The sequence below is a fragment of the Trichoderma gamsii genome, assembly GCF_001481775.2.
Source record: "Trichoderma gamsii strain T6085 chromosome Unknown Scaffold_8.2, whole genome shotgun sequence".
NCBI classification, from domain to species: domain Eukaryota; kingdom Fungi; phylum Ascomycota; class Sordariomycetes; order Hypocreales; family Hypocreaceae; genus Trichoderma; species Trichoderma gamsii.
In genome coordinates, this window is record NW_020171345.1 from 773981 (window position 1) to 792553 (window position 18573).

General features: G+C 50.3%; 7 protein-coding genes across 7 annotated transcripts; 2 read left to right on the forward strand and 5 right to left on the reverse strand.

The window, feature by feature from the left end:
* Window positions 1–1938: 1938 nt before the first annotated feature.
* Window positions 1939–2257, reverse strand: TGAM01_v203199 (hypothetical protein; the record flags this gene model as incomplete). The annotated part of the gene is made up of 2 exons (XM_024549155.1): window positions 1939–2090; window positions 2146–2257. The coding sequence occupies 2 exons, from the start codon at window positions 2255–2257 to the stop codon at window positions 1939–1941; spliced, it is 264 nt and encodes an 87-aa protein (XP_024406133.1).
* Window positions 2258–2984: 727 nt separating this feature from the next.
* On the forward strand, window positions 2985–3946 carry TGAM01_v203200 (hypothetical protein; the record flags this gene model as incomplete). The annotated part of the gene is made up of 3 exons (XM_024549156.1): window positions 2985–3151; window positions 3234–3512; window positions 3838–3946. 3 exons carry the CDS (start codon window positions 2985–2987, stop codon window positions 3944–3946), a joined length of 555 nt encoding a protein of 184 aa, XP_024406134.1.
* Window positions 3947–3994: 48 nt separating this feature from the next.
* TGAM01_v203201 (hypothetical protein) lies at window positions 3995–5731 on the reverse strand (the record flags this gene model as incomplete). The annotated part of the gene is made up of 1 exon (XM_018804044.1): window positions 3995–5731. The coding sequence occupies one exon, from the start codon at window positions 5729–5731 to the stop codon at window positions 3995–3997; it is 1737 nt and encodes a 578-aa protein (XP_018662782.1).
* Window positions 5732–6814: 1083 nt separating this feature from the next.
* On the reverse strand, window positions 6815–10157 carry TGAM01_v203202 (aromatic-7; the record flags this gene model as incomplete). The annotated part of the gene is made up of 7 exons (XM_024549157.1): window positions 6815–7389; window positions 7479–8222; window positions 8282–8397; window positions 8863–8974; window positions 9031–9933; window positions 10010–10064; window positions 10149–10157. 7 exons carry the CDS (start codon window positions 10155–10157, stop codon window positions 6815–6817), a joined length of 2514 nt encoding a protein of 837 aa, XP_024406135.1.
* Window positions 10158–10894: 737 nt separating this feature from the next.
* TGAM01_v203203 (peptidylprolyl isomerase) lies at window positions 10895–12910 on the reverse strand (the record flags this gene model as incomplete). The annotated part of the gene is made up of 3 exons (XM_018804041.2): window positions 10895–11032; window positions 11099–12762; window positions 12832–12910. 3 exons carry the CDS (start codon window positions 12908–12910, stop codon window positions 10895–10897), a joined length of 1881 nt encoding a protein of 626 aa, XP_018662779.2.
* Window positions 12911–13529: 619 nt separating this feature from the next.
* Window positions 13530–14864, reverse strand: TGAM01_v203204 (FMN-dependent dehydrogenase; the record flags this gene model as incomplete). The annotated part of the gene is made up of 2 exons (XM_018804040.1): window positions 13530–14467; window positions 14567–14864. The coding sequence occupies 2 exons, from the start codon at window positions 14862–14864 to the stop codon at window positions 13530–13532; spliced, it is 1236 nt and encodes a 411-aa protein (XP_018662778.1).
* A 1076-nt stretch (window positions 14865–15940) lies between these two features.
* Window positions 15941–16811, forward strand: TGAM01_v203205 (hypothetical protein; the record flags this gene model as incomplete). The annotated part of the gene is made up of 3 exons (XM_024549158.1): window positions 15941–16065; window positions 16171–16351; window positions 16452–16811. The coding sequence occupies 3 exons, from the start codon at window positions 15941–15943 to the stop codon at window positions 16809–16811; spliced, it is 666 nt and encodes a 221-aa protein (XP_024406136.1).
* Window positions 16812–18573: the final 1762 nt, after the last annotated feature.

The following is an 18573-nucleotide window of genomic DNA, read 5'->3' on the forward strand; positions in this document are numbered from 1 at the left end:
GATCCAGGCCCAGTGAGAACACGGAACCCCCAAGCCACTCTCGTACCCGCTATAAGCCGCAGCAGTAGTACTGTAGCAGTAGCCGTCAATATCTGGTAGCACTCACTCCAGAGAGCATCAAAAGGCCTTGCTCTAGCACCATCTGGTGCAACTCGGCCATCACTGCCTTGGGTGCAGTTCTCATAGCCGCATCAAGCAGACAAGCAAGGGAGCATCGTGACGCTAGCCACCTGGCCCTTTGTCAGACCAGTCAGTGGCCCGAAAGTACCACGGCTTTCCATGGGCCCATGTCCTTGGGATTCTTTTTGGGGTTTCACCAGAATCGGTTGAACTGATCCCTCCATCCTCCCGCCACCCCCAACCAATTCAACCGAGACAACCACTATCGAAAATCTAGTTGACCAAGACAGCCGAGATTTGGGTGTGCTGCTAACTTGTCAGTGCCGTCTATGGCGTCCAATATGGTGTTCAGCACGCTATCGTGTCTTTCGTGCTGTTGGGCTTCAAGCAAGACAGGGCAACCCTCTGATACCACTGCAACATCCAGTACTTCTGCCTATACAGTGCTTGGCCACCCCCTCAACCGCGACTCAGTCTCGCCACCATCACCGTCGTGCGATATAAGTTATGATTGGTCACAAATTTCATTTCTTTTGTTCCCTTATTAATCGCTAGCGGGCCAGCTGGCAAAATGTCTGATGGTCTGGACAACGCCAGACTCTATCACGGGTGCCTGTTCCCAGCTTATTAGAGGGGTAAAAAAGAAAAGAAGATGCATTTGCCACCGTCAACTCCAATAATGAGGGGAAGCACGCAGGGTTACATGCACAGTAGCCTTCGGCAGGGGCCTAGAAGAGGCTTCAAACATTGGATGAATTCTTGGAGAGAGCTCAGCCTCGTCTCGCTGCAAATCAGCTGACGTGGGATCAAGTTCTGTGCATGTCTACGCATGTAGTATTGGCATTTCCATGGCCATCACCGCTGTCAATCTCCGCAAAGCGCAACTAGCAGCGATGCACATGCGCATGTAGAACAACACACGGTATGCGAGCACGGCATAGCACGGCATGAGGCGCCTCGCACTGTGCCTATGTCATCGCCGTGTTGCTGAGGCTAGATGGTGGCGCCAGACTTTTCTGTTATTCTAGCCGTGGGCTTCCTTGACGTGCAACAACGTTCTTGCGCCGAAGTGGCCTTGGGCGTTAAACTCGAGCAGAATTTTCTAGTCCTCTTCTAGCCTCGTCGTCTCGCCAAACGCACATTATTGTGGACTTGTCCACTTTTCACTGGAGTCTTGGAGCCAGCGCCCGGTATTGTAGCATGTTTGACAAGTGAGATCGTGGTTGTGCATCCTGCCACTGATGACATCTCGTGGAATCGTCTAATGGTTAGACCGCTTGGCTATCTATATGATCCTTATCAGAGTATAGATCATTGTTACTGAAAGCTTAATTTCTTCCTAAAGTGAGGGCATGAAAGAGACCTCCAGTCTGCTTCAAGCCCAATGGCGATGGCGCCTTTTTAAGGACGAGGATGATGAGCACACTAGACACAACAATCGCTCATAATAGACATCCCGAATATTGTCCGTTGATTTTCGAGTCTTGCCCTCATTACTAGTAGTAATATATACAGTCTAGTATTGCTGATGAATAAGAACAGCTCACTTCTGGGGATGCTCATCTTGTTTTTCTCCAGTAGTTTACGCAAAATAGCGTGGCCGAGGTCGTGTCTATCTTACATTGGCATTATAGTTTTCACTGGCAGTAATTTGGGCGAAAGTAATAATGAAGCGAGCTGTTGAATAGCTCCAGGCCAATGAGACGTTCATTATCATTTAATCGTAAAATGCAAGCTTAGCGAATCAGTATCCTCCCCTGTCCGTCAGTCCGTCTGTCCGGCCGTCTGTCTACCAGACTCCAAACCCAATCTCATAGCTTAAACGGACCGATGCTCCTTAATCATAGCCAGCCATCTTTGTTCCATTTCTAGAGTCACATCCTTTGGCCAAAACTGAGGGTCTGACGTCTTCCGTGGAACCAAGGGGTCTGCATAACGACCTACACACAAGCGGATGGCTCCGGTTAGTGCTACGAAAATACATGTGAGGTGGACACACAAGAGGTGAATAGATAAAAGACTTACTGATATGAAATTGCTGATCCAAAAGACGACTCTTAGCAACCTCGCCTTCTTCTCTAAGCTTCTTGGTCGCGTTGGCGACAATGGCGGCCGCACTATTAGATAGTTCAGACATGAGGGCAGTTTAGTGCAATGCAGTGGACTGGTAAGAGCTCATGTTAACGTGTCGGTTCTTTTATGGCCTTCAATGAATGATCTGTAAACATACCTGATAGTATAAAAGAGCCTCGAGCCTCAGTAGAATCTGAAATCGGCGGGTATGGATTGGTTATCGAGCTTCAGGTTCGTAAAACAGCAGCGACAATGCAAAGAGGTAGGAGGGAAGCCAGCCCCACTGAAATATGCTCTCCGCAGCCCAAAAGCTAGCATGAAGCAAAGCCCGAAAATAGATACCTGGAGATACCTGTTACCGGACGCTAATGCCACGGAGTTTGCGCTCACGGCGATCAATAGCCTCGGTATACTGCAGGTACTGCGCGTCCAAGGAAAAAAATAAAGCTACACACAAACGAATCGAACTTTATAGCCCATTCGCGCCGAATGGCCAGCTCGCTCTGAAAAACCCCGACGAAACGGACTTCTTACAGCCAACGACCACTGATGCGCACATTCATAGAGCTGCAAAAAGAGCATGCAGGCTGCCTAAGAGATTGCAAAACATACAAACGATATCGAGACGGGACATTGGAACTGCTCTGCGACGGCTGCTTCTTTTCGGCTAGGGCTCGGTGATAGCAGCAAGAGACAAGAGAGCTTAATATAAATATCAAACCTCCCTCGGCTCGAACCACCCTTTTCTCTTTGTCTCTTCCATTAAGCACTCCCAGCCCCAGGATTTCAAGATGAGCAGAGCCGGTGGTGTCCCCAATGCCTGGGACGACGACGACTGGGAGACCCAGGCGGACAGAAGCGAGAGCAAACAGTCCCAGGCCGCGCCGCAGCCCAACCTCAACAGACAACAGCGGCTGCAGCAGCACGCCGAAGCAAACCGGAAATTATGGGAATCAGCGTATGGAGAAAGCTCTCGATAGACCTTTTAATATTCTCTGTTGGCTGACAATCCTCTTTCTTGCTCTTTACGGGTAAAACAGCGATTCGAAAGAGACATTCCACTACGTCGAAGCTGCCGGCGGCGGCGTCCCTCTCACCACGGCGTTCAAACCCCAAGTCAAAGTCCTCAGCCGCAAGCCCGCCATCGCCAAGAAAGATCCAGTCACCGGCCTGTCTCAATTGTCGCTCGATGACGATGACGATGCCTCCGGGGCGCCGGTAGTGCAGATGACACCGGACGAAATCCGCGCAAAGCAGAAGAGAGATCGCGAGGAGAAGCAGCGGCGCTACGATGAGGCCAGGGCCAAGATCTTTGGCGAGTCGGCCCCTTCGTCGCGCGGATCGTCGCCGGGTACGGGCACTGTTACGCCTCCTAGGCAGGACGGGCGAGGGGCGTTCCGCGGTCGTGGAAGGGGGCGGGGAGGCGGTTATAACAATAACAACAGCAGCAACAACAGTGGCTACAACTATAACAGCAGCAATGTCAGCAGCGAGAGCAGCAGCCAGCAGTTTGAGCCTCGGCGGCCTGCGAATCAACCTGGCTCCCGGAGAGAGCTGTTCGACCCCAGCTCGGCCCCGAGACCAGATTCACTCAGACGGGGCGGCCGTGAAGGCAGCGGCAGCGATTCTTCTATGCGGGGACAGGCTGGTCGAGACGAGCATCAAGCAATTCGGGCGCCAAGAGGACCGGACGGAAGTGGTAGAGGGGGATTTGGTTTTGCACAGCGTGGCAACAGAGCCACTTGAATTTTGATATCATTGTGCGCGGTTGCGCTTCTACTTTCTATCTACTGGAAGCCATCTACCAGCCGCCGCCAGCTTTGCCAGCTAAATGGGCGGCACTCTCGGTGGCCGAACCCTTTCCAACATCGCTAATCACTTCACGATAGCTCGTGAATGCCAGTCTATCCAATCCTATGCCTGTCATGCTGGACCAATACGCCAGGGTATCATCTATATATGAGTGGGAAACGCCTCCGCCAGTATTCTCAGGGCTGCCGCCATCGAGCCTAGACCGCGAATCTTCGCCCGAGAAATATGCTTCGTCAATCTCTGCCAGCCAATCCTTCTGCTCCTGTGGACCTGGCTTTCCTGAGATGTTTTTTCTTTCTAGGATTACGGCATCGTCAATCTTGATTTGGCCACCGCCATTGGTGCAGCCTCCAGGGCATGCCATGACTTCGACGAAACTGAAATCGAGAGAGGCTGCCTTTCCTGCTGGGCGGCGGGCACTCCCAAAGGGCTTTCCGCCGGGCATGCGAGAAGGACGAGCTGGCTTCAGACGTCTGACAAGGTTTTGGATATTCCTGAAGCCATAGTATCTAGCGGCCTTGAAAATAGGCTCGCCGTTTACTGTGACGGTGTATTCAACCACATCGACGTTACGGCCTCGGTTGATTTGAATCTCTGAGCCTGGGGTCTGAGCAGCTTTGGTTTGGAGAATGTGGTGTAATAGCCCGCCAGAAGAACCAGCAATTCGCGAGGGGTTTCTTGAACCCTTCTTTGGAAACAAGAAAGCGTGAACTTTATCGTCTGGGAAGAATATTGATGGCGGGACAGATGATGCCGACTTTGGAAAATCAAAGAAACTGAGGCCTCGTGACTCTGCGAGCATCAAAACCTCCTTGCTCGTGATGACGCAGTCGACGTCCCGAACTCCTCTTCCAGGCAACCCTGAGCGCGCCCATACTTCGTCGGTGAGCTCCTCTCGACTGGCCTCTAGCTTCTTGTCAAAGCAAGGCATGACAGCTACATGCCATATTCTACTGGGTGGGATGCCCAGCTTTCGGCTCAAGGTTGTTTTCAGGATGGTACCCATGAGGGCTTGTGGCGACTTGACTTTGGATAAATGCGGTAGCACGTACGGATGAGTCTTTTCTGCATAGCACACCCAGCCGGGACACGACGATGAGAGGATTGGCGTTGAGGGCGCCGAGACGCCTGGCGTGGGTGTTGAAAGGACTTCGGCTGTACCAAGCGCGAGCGTCGCATCTCGCGCCACGTTGATATCAACTACCCATTCGAAAGAATTGCTCCATTTTCCTCCTTTTGCAAGCCCCTCTGGACTTCGTAATAGATTCTCCAGCATATGTCCAGCCTGGCTCTCAGACACATCTCGCCCGCACGCAGCAGCCAGGTTCGCCCTTGTCTGGGAGCTTACACTCGCGACAAACAGCTTCGCATCTTCGTTCTCAAGGCCCTCGACCTTGAAATTTCCCTGCGCATCTGGTCCCACCACGCGCAGCGCTGGAGCCGCATCGAGCGTTGAAATCACTTCACTGTGGCTCTGCAGGCTGACGAGGATGGCCTCTGCGGATGTGACGCAGCCTGAGCAGGCGAGGCAGTCTGTGAGAGAGATTTGCGCGGGCGAGGCACCATTGGCCGAAGAAGAAGAGGGATGCTGGCCGTCGAGGACGACTTCGTATTCGTTGGCGGACTGCTGCGCTGGCAGAGCTGGGAGAGTCTCGACGGGTTTGATGCAGGCGACTCCGGGGGAGATGAAGTCGTTGAGGTCGTCGGCGGAGAGAATGGCACTCATGGTGCAAACTGTTTTACGGCAATGCCGTGTTGCTTTACTTTTTTTCCGTGACAATGAGAGTAGTGAGAGTTGATGTTATGTCTTGTATGTTATTTGTCTTCGTATCTGGTTCGCAGCTCAGTTGCAAGTTTGTTGAGTTGTCAAGAGACAAAGACGTATTTTGCCCGGCGGCGTATCTTCCGAGTGGCGAGTTTTGCGATCCGTGGCGCACTTAATCTTGATAAGGCACGTGTTAATAGACAAGGTACTGTCCAAAAGTCGGATCACAGCGACCAGCAAAAGGATAATGAGAAGCTGATTGAGAAGAAAAAGAGAATCAATAAAGCACGTTCTCCGTTACAATGTATTTTAATCCTAGGCCGTTCGCATATATAATGTTCATTGCGCAAATAAAAAGCCGAGGATTTCAAATCTACGCACTGAAGTCGTAGGCGATTGAAGACTTAAGAGTGGGGATGCGAAATCGGCGGCGAGCTTGGTTGGTAATGATGGAAATAACCCCCGCCGAGGAGCTGCGTTTGTCTACTAGTGCCTGCATTAAGAAGTTGAGCTGGTGCCATATGAGTATGGAGAGCGCTGTGCTTGTGACAAAAATGAACATCGATAATAAAGAAATAATTGAATTAAAACAGTAATTAAGGATATTATTGTTTTTAGTAGAGAAGCCAACCCTTCAAATCATAAACGATTTTTGCCAATCTCATTACTCTATCTTACATCATTGAAGCCCCAAAAAAGATCAAACACGAAAACACCTCCACACCAGCTTCATAGAGGCCGCCATTTGAATTATCTTAACAGGGACTTCTAAAGCTGAGATCAAAAGAATAAAAAAAAACAACTTGTGAACCCAAAAGTAGTATCTAGAAGCATCAAAACACACAGAAAAGAAGAAGGAAAAGAAGAAAATAGACCGGGCAAAACAAAGACCAGCGAAGCGCATCTCAGCGCCCTTCTTGTAGAAACTCCCAGAACTCCCAGCCGCATCCCAAGCTGCACGTCACCCTATGTCCGCCTGAATTTTTTTAGATAATCATCCCAATCATCACGACTAACCACTCTCCTGGAAGAAAGTTTAGGTTCCTATGCCTCGCTGGTAGCCGCAACGGGAGCTTCTTTAGCCACTCCATTTGTAACGCCCTCATCCTTTTCCTTTTCTTCTGCGCTGCTGGGAAGCTGCACATCGGCAGCGCCAGAGATGATAGCTTGGCGCCGCTCGCTCCACTCCACCTCGGTCTTGATAACGTGTGACAACAGGACTTCCTTGTCCAGCCACTCCTTGTAGTAAAGCTCCTCCCACTGCTTGCACTCGCTCTTCAGCGCATCTCCCACCTCCTCGGCCCACTTTGCTTCCCAGTGGCACTTGCGCCATAGCTTGTCAAGGGGTAAATCGAGCTCTGCTTCGGTGAACAGATCGGACGGGAGTACTGTGAAGCATTCCGATGGGGGAACATCGCCGTTGGCATCGTCTCCGTCGTCTTGTCCCGCAGATTGTGATTGGGGCGTTTTGATGATGATTTTGAGCTTTCCAGTCCGACCCGTTGGCCCGGATTGCATAGATTTCGGTACCGGATCAGATGGTCGAAGAGCCTCGGTTTCGTGGACGGTTCGCATGTGTTTAGCAAGCGCATCGGATCTAGTAAAGGAACGGTCGCACTCTGTTGGGCAAATGGTCAGCATGTTTGATCAATCATAGAGGCAAAGTCTAAATTCAAATGATGGAGTAGTTATCGCCAAAGGGACCTACCTGGTAGATAGCAGTAGAACGGCTTCTCTCTCGTATGGCTTCGCATGTGAGCCTTCAAGGCGTAGCCACTGGCATGAGGCAACCCCTTGCGATTGCAGCTGCGCCACTCGCACGTGTATTTCTTCTGACGGTTCTCAATGTGTGAGTTGTGGATGTGCTCGACCAGCTTGTCCATGTTGCCCTGATCTCCTGCGGGACAGCCGTCCCAGTCGCAAACCGTCACCTGATCCTGGAAATCCTCCTCTTCGAGCCTGGCGTTGACGGGAGAGCTGGGGATATCGCCTGACGTGTCCGACGATATATCTGACATGCCCTCGAGCGCATCGGCTTCTAGGACAGGCTCGTGTTCGGGGTCGGGGATGACGGCAGAGGAAGTCGTCGAGCCAGCCTCGACCTTTTGGCGTTTGGACGGCCGCAGCATCGTCTCTTCATCGTGGATGTCTTCTTCGTACGAAGACTCCATCGCTGATGATAACGGCGAGTCCGGCGGCGAGTAGGGCGCCATGGTCGTCGTCAATTCGCGCGTCGCTGTGTTGGTGAAGATGCAAGTCGCGTACGAGGCGAAGCTTATCGGAAAGATGCTATCAAAAGCGACGGCAGAGGGATAAGAGAAAAACGATTGATAAAGGTACTCAAATGCCTTGAAAGCAAAGAGAAGGAATTGCGCGATGCCCTTGCGAGAATCGGCGATCGATTGGTGTTTTGAGGCGAGGATAGAAATAAAGAGCGTGGGAGGCTTTGATCCTGCGTCGTCGGAAAATTGCCTTAAGTTGCGCTTGCTCGCCAAGAGTGGCCAGTCTTACTTCCGTACTGTGTTAAAGCTGGCTGAAGCAGGGGCTTTTGCTGGCTGCGAGAATGTCGCACAGTGTCAACCTTGCTCTGGTGGTGCGCAGCCTCTTGACGTGGAATGCGGTGATGGCTTCAAGAACATCAAATTGGCGTTATCCATACACTTTACTTTCTTTCCGCATTCATTGCGTTTTTCACCATACCTTGAATTTAGTTTTCTTTGTTACGCTTTTTGAAAAGCCAAAGACCAAAACATCTTTTCATGTCTGACCTGGCTTCCATACCTACATGTATGCCTGGAAGAACTCCTACTTTAAAAACTTTTTGCTAATCCTATACGTACACGCCCGGAGAGAGCAAAATAAATGCAACCCATATCTGGCTCTCTTTAAAGCACAGCAGCAGATAAGAAAAAAAAAGGGGGAATCCAGTACGTCAAGCTCGCACAAAGCCAGCAATTCCAAATAGTATAGGTATCATGGTATCATGGTGGCAGATAGCCAATTGGTTTTTTTGTGGAGTATCATATTGAAACCTTGCGCTTCAGGCTTCTTAGATCTCTACTCCCAAGACTTTTCTTCTCTGCTTGACAGACTCAGCCAGATTGTCAAGTACCTCCTCGGTATCCGCCCAGTTGATGCATGCATCTGTAATACTGACGCCGTACTTGAGCCCGGATTTGCCCTCCTCCGGGACCTTTTGGTTGCCTATTCAGCCATGTTAGTAAAGTTGCGTAGATAGAAAGCATATTTCTATGACCCACCTTCATCAATGTTGCTCTCAATCATAAGCCCCATGATGGCAGTCTCGCCCTTGGCCACCTGCTCAGCCACTACGCTCGCAACCTTGGGCTGGTTCTTGTGGTTCTTTAGAGAGTTGCCGTGGCTGCAGTCGACCATCAACCTGGGAGGCGCTCCCTTCTTGTCCAGAGCGGCTTTGGCGTCGGCGATACTCTCGGCATCGTAGTTGGTGCCCTTGGTGCCACCTCGCAGAATGACGAAGCAGTCATCGTTACCCGTTGTACCAACAATGGCGACAACACCGGGCTTGGTGACGGAAAGGAAGTGGTGGGGGTGCTTGACAGCGCCCATGGCATCGATGGCGACACCAAGAGAGCCATCGGTTCCGTTCTTAAAGCCTACAGGGAAACTCAGACCACTTGCCAATTCACGGTGCAGCTGGCTCTCCGTTGTGCGCGCACCAATGGCACCAACACTGAGCAAATCAGCGAGGAACTGAGGAGAGATGGTATCCAGCATCTCGCTTGCAATAGGCATGCCCTTGCTAGTCAGATCGACAAAGAGCTGGCGCGACAATCGCAGTCCCTTGTTGATTTTGAAGCTGCCATCAATATCTGGGTCGTTGATGAGACCCTTCCAACCGACCGTGGTGCGAGGCTTCTCAAGGTACGAGCGCATCACGATGAGCAGCTCGTCTTTATGCTTCTCTTTGGCCTTGAGCAGCAGATCGCAGTAGGCGAGAGCAGCTTCAGGGTCATGGATCGAACAGGGGCCCACGACAATGAGCAATCGGTGCTTGGGGTCCTTGCCATTGACGATGGCTACAGCCTCATTGCGGCCGTCAATGACTGCCTTTTTAGACTCGGCTGTCTGTGGAATCTCATGTTGTAGCAGGTCGGGCGGTGTTAGAGGATTGTAGCCGCGAACTAATTCAGACAAAGGCGATTCAGTTAGCAAACAATGATCCCTGAATCATATATGGAGCATTGACAGAAAACATACTTCGCCAATCTTCTGAGTCGGCCTGGTTGCCGACGTTTTTGTTCTCGATGTAGAACTGGAGGGGCAATTTAGTGAGTCACTCCACTCAAGCAACCAAAGCTGGCAATGGATGATGCCTGCTGTAAGAGAGCACACGTACGGTAGACATGATGAACAATTGCTCCTGGGCAAGAATTGGGCAAATGAGTCGAAAGAGGAGGAACAAAGGGTATTTAGGAATGTAGAATTTGGATTGGTAAAAGAGGAAGAAAAAAAAGGCTGCGGAATGCCAAGTGACGTCAATAGCAGGCGATTGACAGGCTGATGGCTCAATTGGGAGATGGAAGAAGAATACTAATGTCAATAAACTCCCAATTTTTCTTCGACTCTTTGTATCTCAAAGGAGCCAATGGGTATAAAATAGATGTGAAAAGGGAGAAAAGAGGAAATTGACAATTGTTTGCAAATTGTTAGTCTACTGGAAAGTCCATGCAAGGGCTTCTGTGTCACTTGCATACATGCACTAAAAGCTCCAACGCCCACCCACATGTCAAATTGTCAAATTGTATGGAGCTCTGTTTCTCTCAGCGAGCTTGCACCGGCGCTTGCACTAAAATTTCGGTGCTTCAATTACTCACACTTGGATCCAGGGGCCGACGTCGGTGCTCCATGCCCTTGTGGCACAAGTAGGTAGTCCAATCTATCCATACCTAGGTATATTGAGAACCTGAGATACTTTGTAATCAGTGGCTATCACCCAAGAAAACTTCGCCAAGTGTACTCTATATATGCTGATGCTATTTTTGGTATCATTCATATTCTCTATCGAGACGCACATATATACAAGATCATCCCTGCTTCGAAAAAGATCAAGCTAAAATCGCTGCTCGCTCTAGCCCTACCCATTCACATAACATCAATGTTGAGAATCTTGATATCTTCCTCCGGTTTCTCCTTGTGCGTCCTCGTATTCTCGATTTTATGAATCACATCCAAGCCTTGCGTCGCACGCCCGAAAATTGTGTGCTTCCCATCCAACCACGGCTATAGAAAAACAAAATGCGTCAGCGTTCCCATCTCTTCTCATTGTATTTCAGGTCATAAACTCACTGTCTTCTCCGTCGTAATAAAGAACTGACTGGCATTCGTATTCGGGCCTGCATTCGCCATGCTCACTGTGTACGGCTTGTCGTGTTTCAAGCTGCTAAACTCATCCTCAAAGTCTCGTCCCCAGATACTCTCACCGCCGGTGCCATCGCCAAGGGGGTCACCTCCTTGTATCATAAACTTGCGTATCACACGATGGAATATTGTGTTGTTGTAGTACCCGCGCTTTGCGTGTGTAACAAAGTTCTCCACCGCCTTGGGCGCAGCGTCGGGGAATAGACGAATATGAATATCACCATATGTAGTATGCAGGATGGCAGCGTTTCCTGTTTCTGCCTTTTTGGCAGCTTGCGCTTTGTCCTTGCCTCCTAGCACAGTGGGCTTCTCGTTTTGAACGTCTCGTGTCGACTTACTAATCTCTTCTTCATTCGTGAACATGTAGAATCGGAGTTTGCCCACACCTGTAGCGATAAGAATCGGATCCCGAGCTTCTGATTCTTGTAGAAGAGGGTTGCTTGAAGCACCCATCTCCACAGACACTATTCCCTTCTTCTGTGGCTGCCCCTGGTACATGCCCAGATTCACAGCACGAAAGTTTTCATCCTTGCCATACACTTTGACGACTTGGTTTGTAAATGTGTTAAGAACTTTGATCCCAACCATGGTACCATAGAGGATAAAGTTCCCCGATTCGTCAAATATGATATTCGACTTATTTTTCAGAGTCTGTGATTCAATCTCTCGCTCTTGAGCCAAGCGTCTACCAAACTCCACATTGTCAATCTTTTGTGCCGAAATGCCCGACCGTTGCATATCCTCGGCCACTTCGAGCGATTCATCGTAAGTTTTTTGCAATTTGGCCGATGCAAAGTCAAAGATTCGAATTTTGCGATCTGGCAATGAGAAGGCGGCTAAGCTTTTCCCGTTTGGTGATATTGTAAGGCATGTTGGTACGGACTTGGCCTTTTTGAAGTCAAAAAGATTCGTTGAGCTCTTGTACTCGAAGACGCTGCTTGGCTTCTCGTAGTTGTCGCTAGGCTGCCAGTATTCGATCATGCCGTTCTCGTCCGCTGAGACAACGCAGTCGTACTCGTCATTATACGCCATTAGATGTACCGGGCTTCTATGCAAGCCTTTGATGGTATGAATCGCGTCTTCTCGTTCACCGCGGCCGTCGTACAGGTGGATCAATGGCTTGGCTTCCTCCGACACAGCTAATAGAGGAAACGAGGCTCCCTTTTTGTGAACCCAGCAGACGCACTTGGGTACATATTTCAAGGTAATCATCGAAAGCAGGTCAAACGTGATGACGTCGAAAATCTTGATCGTTTCGTCGTCGCCGGCGGTTGCAAAGCTTCGTCCGTCTCGACTGACCGAGACTGACGTGATCATGCCATTGTGCGCCTTGAACTGCTTCACAAATTCAATGCCTTCTCCAATCTTCTTCCAGAACTTGACAACGCCATCGGTAGACGATGTTATTAGGAACTCGGTCAGAGGGGTCCATGTAGTGAAGAGCACCTGCTCCTTGTGCATCAATGACTTCGAATATCGAGCGGACTTGGGTAGCGCAGAGATGTATAGCTTTTCGTAAGGCAGGACGCGGCGCTTTTTCTTAGGGGCCTCGGTGGGAAGCTGCGGTCCCATATCATCGTCGGATGAAGAATCTATTCCAAAAACACGCCGTTAGCCCCCCGTACAATGCTTGTTAAATCCAAACGGACGAGCCTTCGTACCTGAATCATCCTGCTGTGCATACTCTGCATGGCTGCGTTTCTGCGCGCGGCTGTCATCTTCAGCTGCAGCGTCCGCCATGGCTTTGGCAGACTAGTAAATTTCGGGAGAATCTCAATCAATTGAAGAGGTAATGCCGTCGAAGCTCGAGAAGAATGGCTTGTCGCGGCTGAGAAGGCTGACCGTGTTGCAGGAGCTACGATAAAGCTGGCGAATTAGCTTTGAGCATTAGCTGCGAGCTGTAGCCTTACGAGAATCTTGTACAATTCGCACTGTATTCGCAAATGGCCTGTCTCACGATGGGATAGCTCTTCTACACGACTACATCATTGTGAAATACGTAATATTTCTTCATTTAATAAATCAATTTCACTGTCCAAAATTATCAACTCTTGTTTCATTCTTGTCTCCATGTCGCGCATTTCAATGGACTTACACTGAAGATAATAGCATGTTTCCGACTTACAAATAAAAGACCGAGGAGCTCCAAGGATAGCAAAGGGAAAAATGTATTACTTGTACACGAGAAAGTTCTCTATGAAAACTCTGAATAAGTGATGTCAGTAAATATCTGACTATTCCTTGACTAAGCATATCTGTTACCTGTATACCTAACGCTGAGCTAGCTATAAACCAGTTTCTACTGTTATATACATACATACAAGTGCTTCTACTTCCAGCTCTATGCATGATCCAACACTCAGAGACTTGATTTGATATCCCCAGCGTGCTGAATCTTACGCAAAATCGATTGATTCAACTCCCCAATGTTCTGAACTCCGGTAAATCCCATTGTTAAATCGAGATCAGCCAGCAACCCTGCCAAGACCGCTTCAGCACCCTCTTTACCGTTGATACCCAGCCCATAAACCACAGGTCGCCCAACAAAGACTGCCTTGGCTCCAAGCGCCAGGGCCTTGAGAATATCGGCGCCAGTTCGGATGCCAGAGTCCATCATGACGGTCAACTTGCTGCCAACAGCGTCGACGATTTCGGGAAGGACGTCCAAAGTCCCGATGGCGCCATCAATCTGCCTGCCGCCATGATTGCTCACGACAATTCCATCCATACCATGCTCGGCCGCCAAGATGGCGTCTTCGACGCTGAGGATGCCCTTGAGGATGATGGGTCCATCCCAGTGCTTCTTTAGGATCTTGAGGTCTTCCCAGGAGCGAGAGACTCCGGGGAAAGTGTTGCCGATCCAGTACATTGCAGCCTGCACCAGATTGTCTTCGGGAGTGCCACCATCGCTCATCTCGGCAAATTTACGCCTAAAGACTGGATCCGAAAAGCCGTTTGCGTCTCCCACGCCCACGAGGAAAGGAACATTGGCAGTATCGAGGTCAGTCGGCCTCCAAGCAAGAGTCCAAGTATCAAGAGTTACCACGAGCGCCGTGTAGCCGTTATCCTTGGCTCTCTTGAGAAGTGAGGCTGTGAGTTCCTCGTCGCTGGGCCAGTATAATTGAAACCACTTTGGTGACCCTGGTGCTGCGGCGGCAACTTCTTCAAATGTGGATTGCGAAACTGTGCTCAAGGTGAAGGGAACGCGTAATTCGGCACAAGCTTGAGCAACGCCAATCTCCTTGTCCTGATGGAACAACGATTGGACGCCAATGGGTGCCATGAGAATGGGAACGTCTGTTGCAAGTTAGCTTGCGAACATGGGTTTGAGTTCAAGTCATTTTACGAATTATAGTAAATAAAAGAGGAGTTTCCAGATGTTACAACTTTACGTACCATATTTCTGGCCAAAAAGAGTGACACTTAGATCGCGAGGCGTTGTGGGCTTCAAGACGCGGGGAATGATTTTCCACTGGCGGAAAGCAAGACGGTTGGCGTCCATTGTTGCCGCCTCACCGGCTCCGCCCAAGATGTAGTCAAACCCGGCCTTGGGCATCGCCTTCCGGGCCTGCTCTTGGAGCTGGTTTGGATCCGTTGTCACGACGGGCAGCTCGCCGGCTAAGAGGCCCTTTTGGATAACAGTCCGGAGATATGCAGCATAGGGCTGAGGACCATCGCCGTCTTGGTCTGCCATTGTTGCTGGGGACTATTGTATGATTTGATAGGAATTAGTTATGAAATAGATGTATTAATTGAGCATAAGTCGATGTGAGAGAAAACGGAAACAAAGTTCGTCAATGGTCTTCAGTGGTTGTGAGGTCGGAAATAACCCCCATCATTGGTTGGAGAGCACATCTCGCTTTATAAGAGGCGCCATCGCGGGGACTTGAAGAGTTGCCTCGGCCCAACAGGTTGCTATGCATCATCCCACCACTGCCAACATTCTGGCGCAACTCGCCTGATACAAAATCAGCCGGCTGACAAGTTGCACAGATAGATGTCTGTAAGTAGAATAATCGCCGAGAAAATGGGGAAAAGTCGCCGAACTCGAGCTTAGCAAACTTGAACATTCTGGGACGCACGAATGCCAGAACATATGCTTCTATCGAGCATTGTCAACCGCAGCTCACACTATGTAAGTTGAGTTATGGACTTCAGATACAAGTACATGTGATTAAAAACAATTCAATACAAAAAAATAACAATGAAGAATGTAATGATAATGTATACCAAATGCCCAATGCCATGCGAATAACGTCTGGTTTTAAGAGGCAGCTATCGTCTTGCAGAATTAATTGCAAGTCTCAATCAACTGGCAGCTTTTAATAGCGGAAGCTTAACTAGTAACTGTAGAAGGTACATGTACTTGAACGTCTCCCCCGCCTCTGTTCGTTGGCAATAGTGAGAGGCTTAATGTGAACTGGATCGAAGAAAATAACCGTAGCCGCATTATGGCTGTTAGCTGCACTATCGCCAATCAGAATCTAGGCACTGAACGTCTTCCACTATAGCGGGCTATTGCGCCAACTTACAGCGAGCTGCCACTAACACAATATTTGCACTGACCATCTGCGTGCTGAATCTGGACATTACACAAGACCCCACCGCAAAGCCCAGTCTGCAGAAAAGCTGGGCCGCCACCACTGCTAACGAAGCAAGCCAAATCGGGCTTTACTTCAAGATCCCTCCACTGAATCTCGCCAGCGTATCAGCCCCATGACCGAGAGATAGAGACACAGACCGAGAACCCCTGGACACCAGCCTCTCAGCATGGATATCGACGATATCCTCCGAGAGGTCGATCCCTCCTCCCACGGCATCCCCCTTGAAACTCGCGACCTGCAGGCTCTGACGCGCCTTTGGGTTGCTGAGAGATCAGCTCCAGAGCTGCTCAAGTGAGTTTTTCTAGCCATTTATCGCCTGTGCTCTTATTACTCAAAATTATATAATGATTGTGAATCTGTTTACTGATTGAATGGCTTTGCTTTTCGTCATATTAGATGGCCTGCTGATGGCTTGTTTGAGCGGGTCAATTCCAAGATCAAATCTCAGATTGAAAAGATTGAGGATATGACGGGGGACATGGATCCCAAGACCAACTTTGCTCTCATTGTCATCCAGACTGAGTTGGAACGATACAAATTCCTAGTGAGGAGCTATCTAAGGACACGAATAGCAAAAGTGAGTCAAGCCTACAGCCCTTCATAAGCGTTATGAAACATGAAAAAAGATATGTATGAGAGAGTACCTGTGGCAAAGACCTAACATCACCTTTTACAAGATTGATAAATACACTCTTCACTACCTATCAACCGAAGAACTAAGACAGCGCCTCTCCCCCACTGAACTGGCATATGCCACGAGACACCAAGCCCTCCTCCACAACCACTACCTCTCATCCTTCCTGTCTTCATTCCCCCAGCGCCTGCAGAACCTCAACGACACGGCCGGCAACGTCAGCATGATTGATTCTCCTGACTTGGACACGGCAGTATTCATCCGTTTATTACGAGACAAGGACGTCTTTGGCAGAGGCACTGATGTCGATACCATTCTTCCGGGGGCGAGCGGCGATATTCTCATTATGAGGTGGTCGAGCGCAAAGGACCTTGTTGAGTATGGAGATGCAGAGCTTGTTTAAGGAAAAAATATTTCTCAATGCAAACGAGATATTACGGCGTTTATCTTTTTTTAGCGAGGGAGAATCGAGCAGAGGATCTGAAGGAAAAATATCGTGAAGGAAAAAATGAGATACCGAAAATCTAACGAGAGAGATCAACGCAAAAAGGCTACTGTATACCACTGGAGAGGACTCTCGAGGCAAAGGCGTTCATGAACTTGGGGCAAATGTCACTTTGTTTCAAAAATATGGAAAATATTCACACATACATTCACAAATATGACATTTAAACTAAGCGTCGATCGGTCGTCATAACATTCAATTATACGAAACAAGCAAATCCGCTCTATATTTTATATTCACAAGATGAAGAAACCCATCATCCTCTAATTCCTAATCTCCCACATTCTAATTTTGCCCGAGTCATTACCCACCGCCAACAAGTCGCTCCCCCTTCCAAACGCCACCGTCGTTATTCTCCCCAGTGGAGTCTGCGCCGTCGGCCAGTTCCTGTACACCGTGCAGCTCGGCAGATGGACCAGCCGCAGGGCATCCTTCTTCTCCCTGCTGCCGAATGCGAGGAGCTGGCCATCTGGGGAAAAGGTCAGCACGGTGATGGGCGTGACGAGCTGCTCAAACACGCGAGTCGGGGTGGGCGTCTCCTTGACTGTGACGTTCTTGTCGCTGTCCATGGTGAGCAGCGTGGTTCGGTCGTAGATGTTTGTGATGCCCGAGTTGGAGCCAATGGCCACCCAGCGGTCCTCGCCGATGAGGTCGGGGCCCTGGTGCCCGCCGAGGCCGATGACGATGCCGCCAACGCAGCCGTCGTCGCGCCAGATGCCGACGAAGCTCCTGCTGTCCACGCTGTATTCGCCGACTTGGCCGTCTTTTCCGAGGACGGTGATGCCGTTTCCGGTGCTCCACCAGGCGAAGTCTGCGATGCCGTGTCTGCTGGACAGTCTGGCCGTGGCGATCCACTGCAGAGAACCGACGTTGAGAATGTTGACGATGCCGCCGCCTTTACGTGACGAGCCTATAATGCCCATGTATCTGCCGCAAGGGCTCAGCTTGAATCTCTCCATCGTCTTGTGCTCCAGCTGGTGGCCCTGGATTTGCGTCGTCTTCTGCACAACGCCAGTTTTGAGATCCCAATGGTGGAAATACTTTCTTCGCCCACCGATAAAGACCTTGTCGCCGCCAGGGTATAAGAACTCGGCTTTCCTGACGTCGACGCCCTTGACTTGCACAGACGTCAATCGCGGATTCGGCACCGGATAAGCATCAGGCGCAATGTGATGTAAGTAGAGCACCGAGGCAGTGCTGGCCGACAGCAAGACCGGGTACTCGGGGTGGAAGGACAGGCATTCCACAGGCGCAAGGTGCTTGTCGGAGATTTCTCGCGTTCGCTGGATATCAATGACTTCTGGGCTAAGCCGTCGCTTCGCAGGGCCGCCCGCGCCGGATAGGCTTCTGACATCTCGCAAAAACTCCTCCAATGGCTGGGCAGACACTTCGCTGTCGGACTCGTTGCCGCTCTCGGCCGATGAGCCGGAGGAGGCGGATGAGCGCCGCCGCCTCTTCGTAGGACGACCGTCTGACGCTTCCTTGGCCCACGCAGGCACGGGATGGAGTTGGAGGTAGCGCTGTCGGAGTCTTCTGCTGTACTCTGTGCCGCTCACGACGTCCTCGGCCTCGGTCAGTCGCAGTTTTCGCAGTCGTGTGTGGTTCGCGAGCGAGATTCCCAGTCGGTCGTCATCGCTGTCCTCCCAGGCTGCCCGTTCGC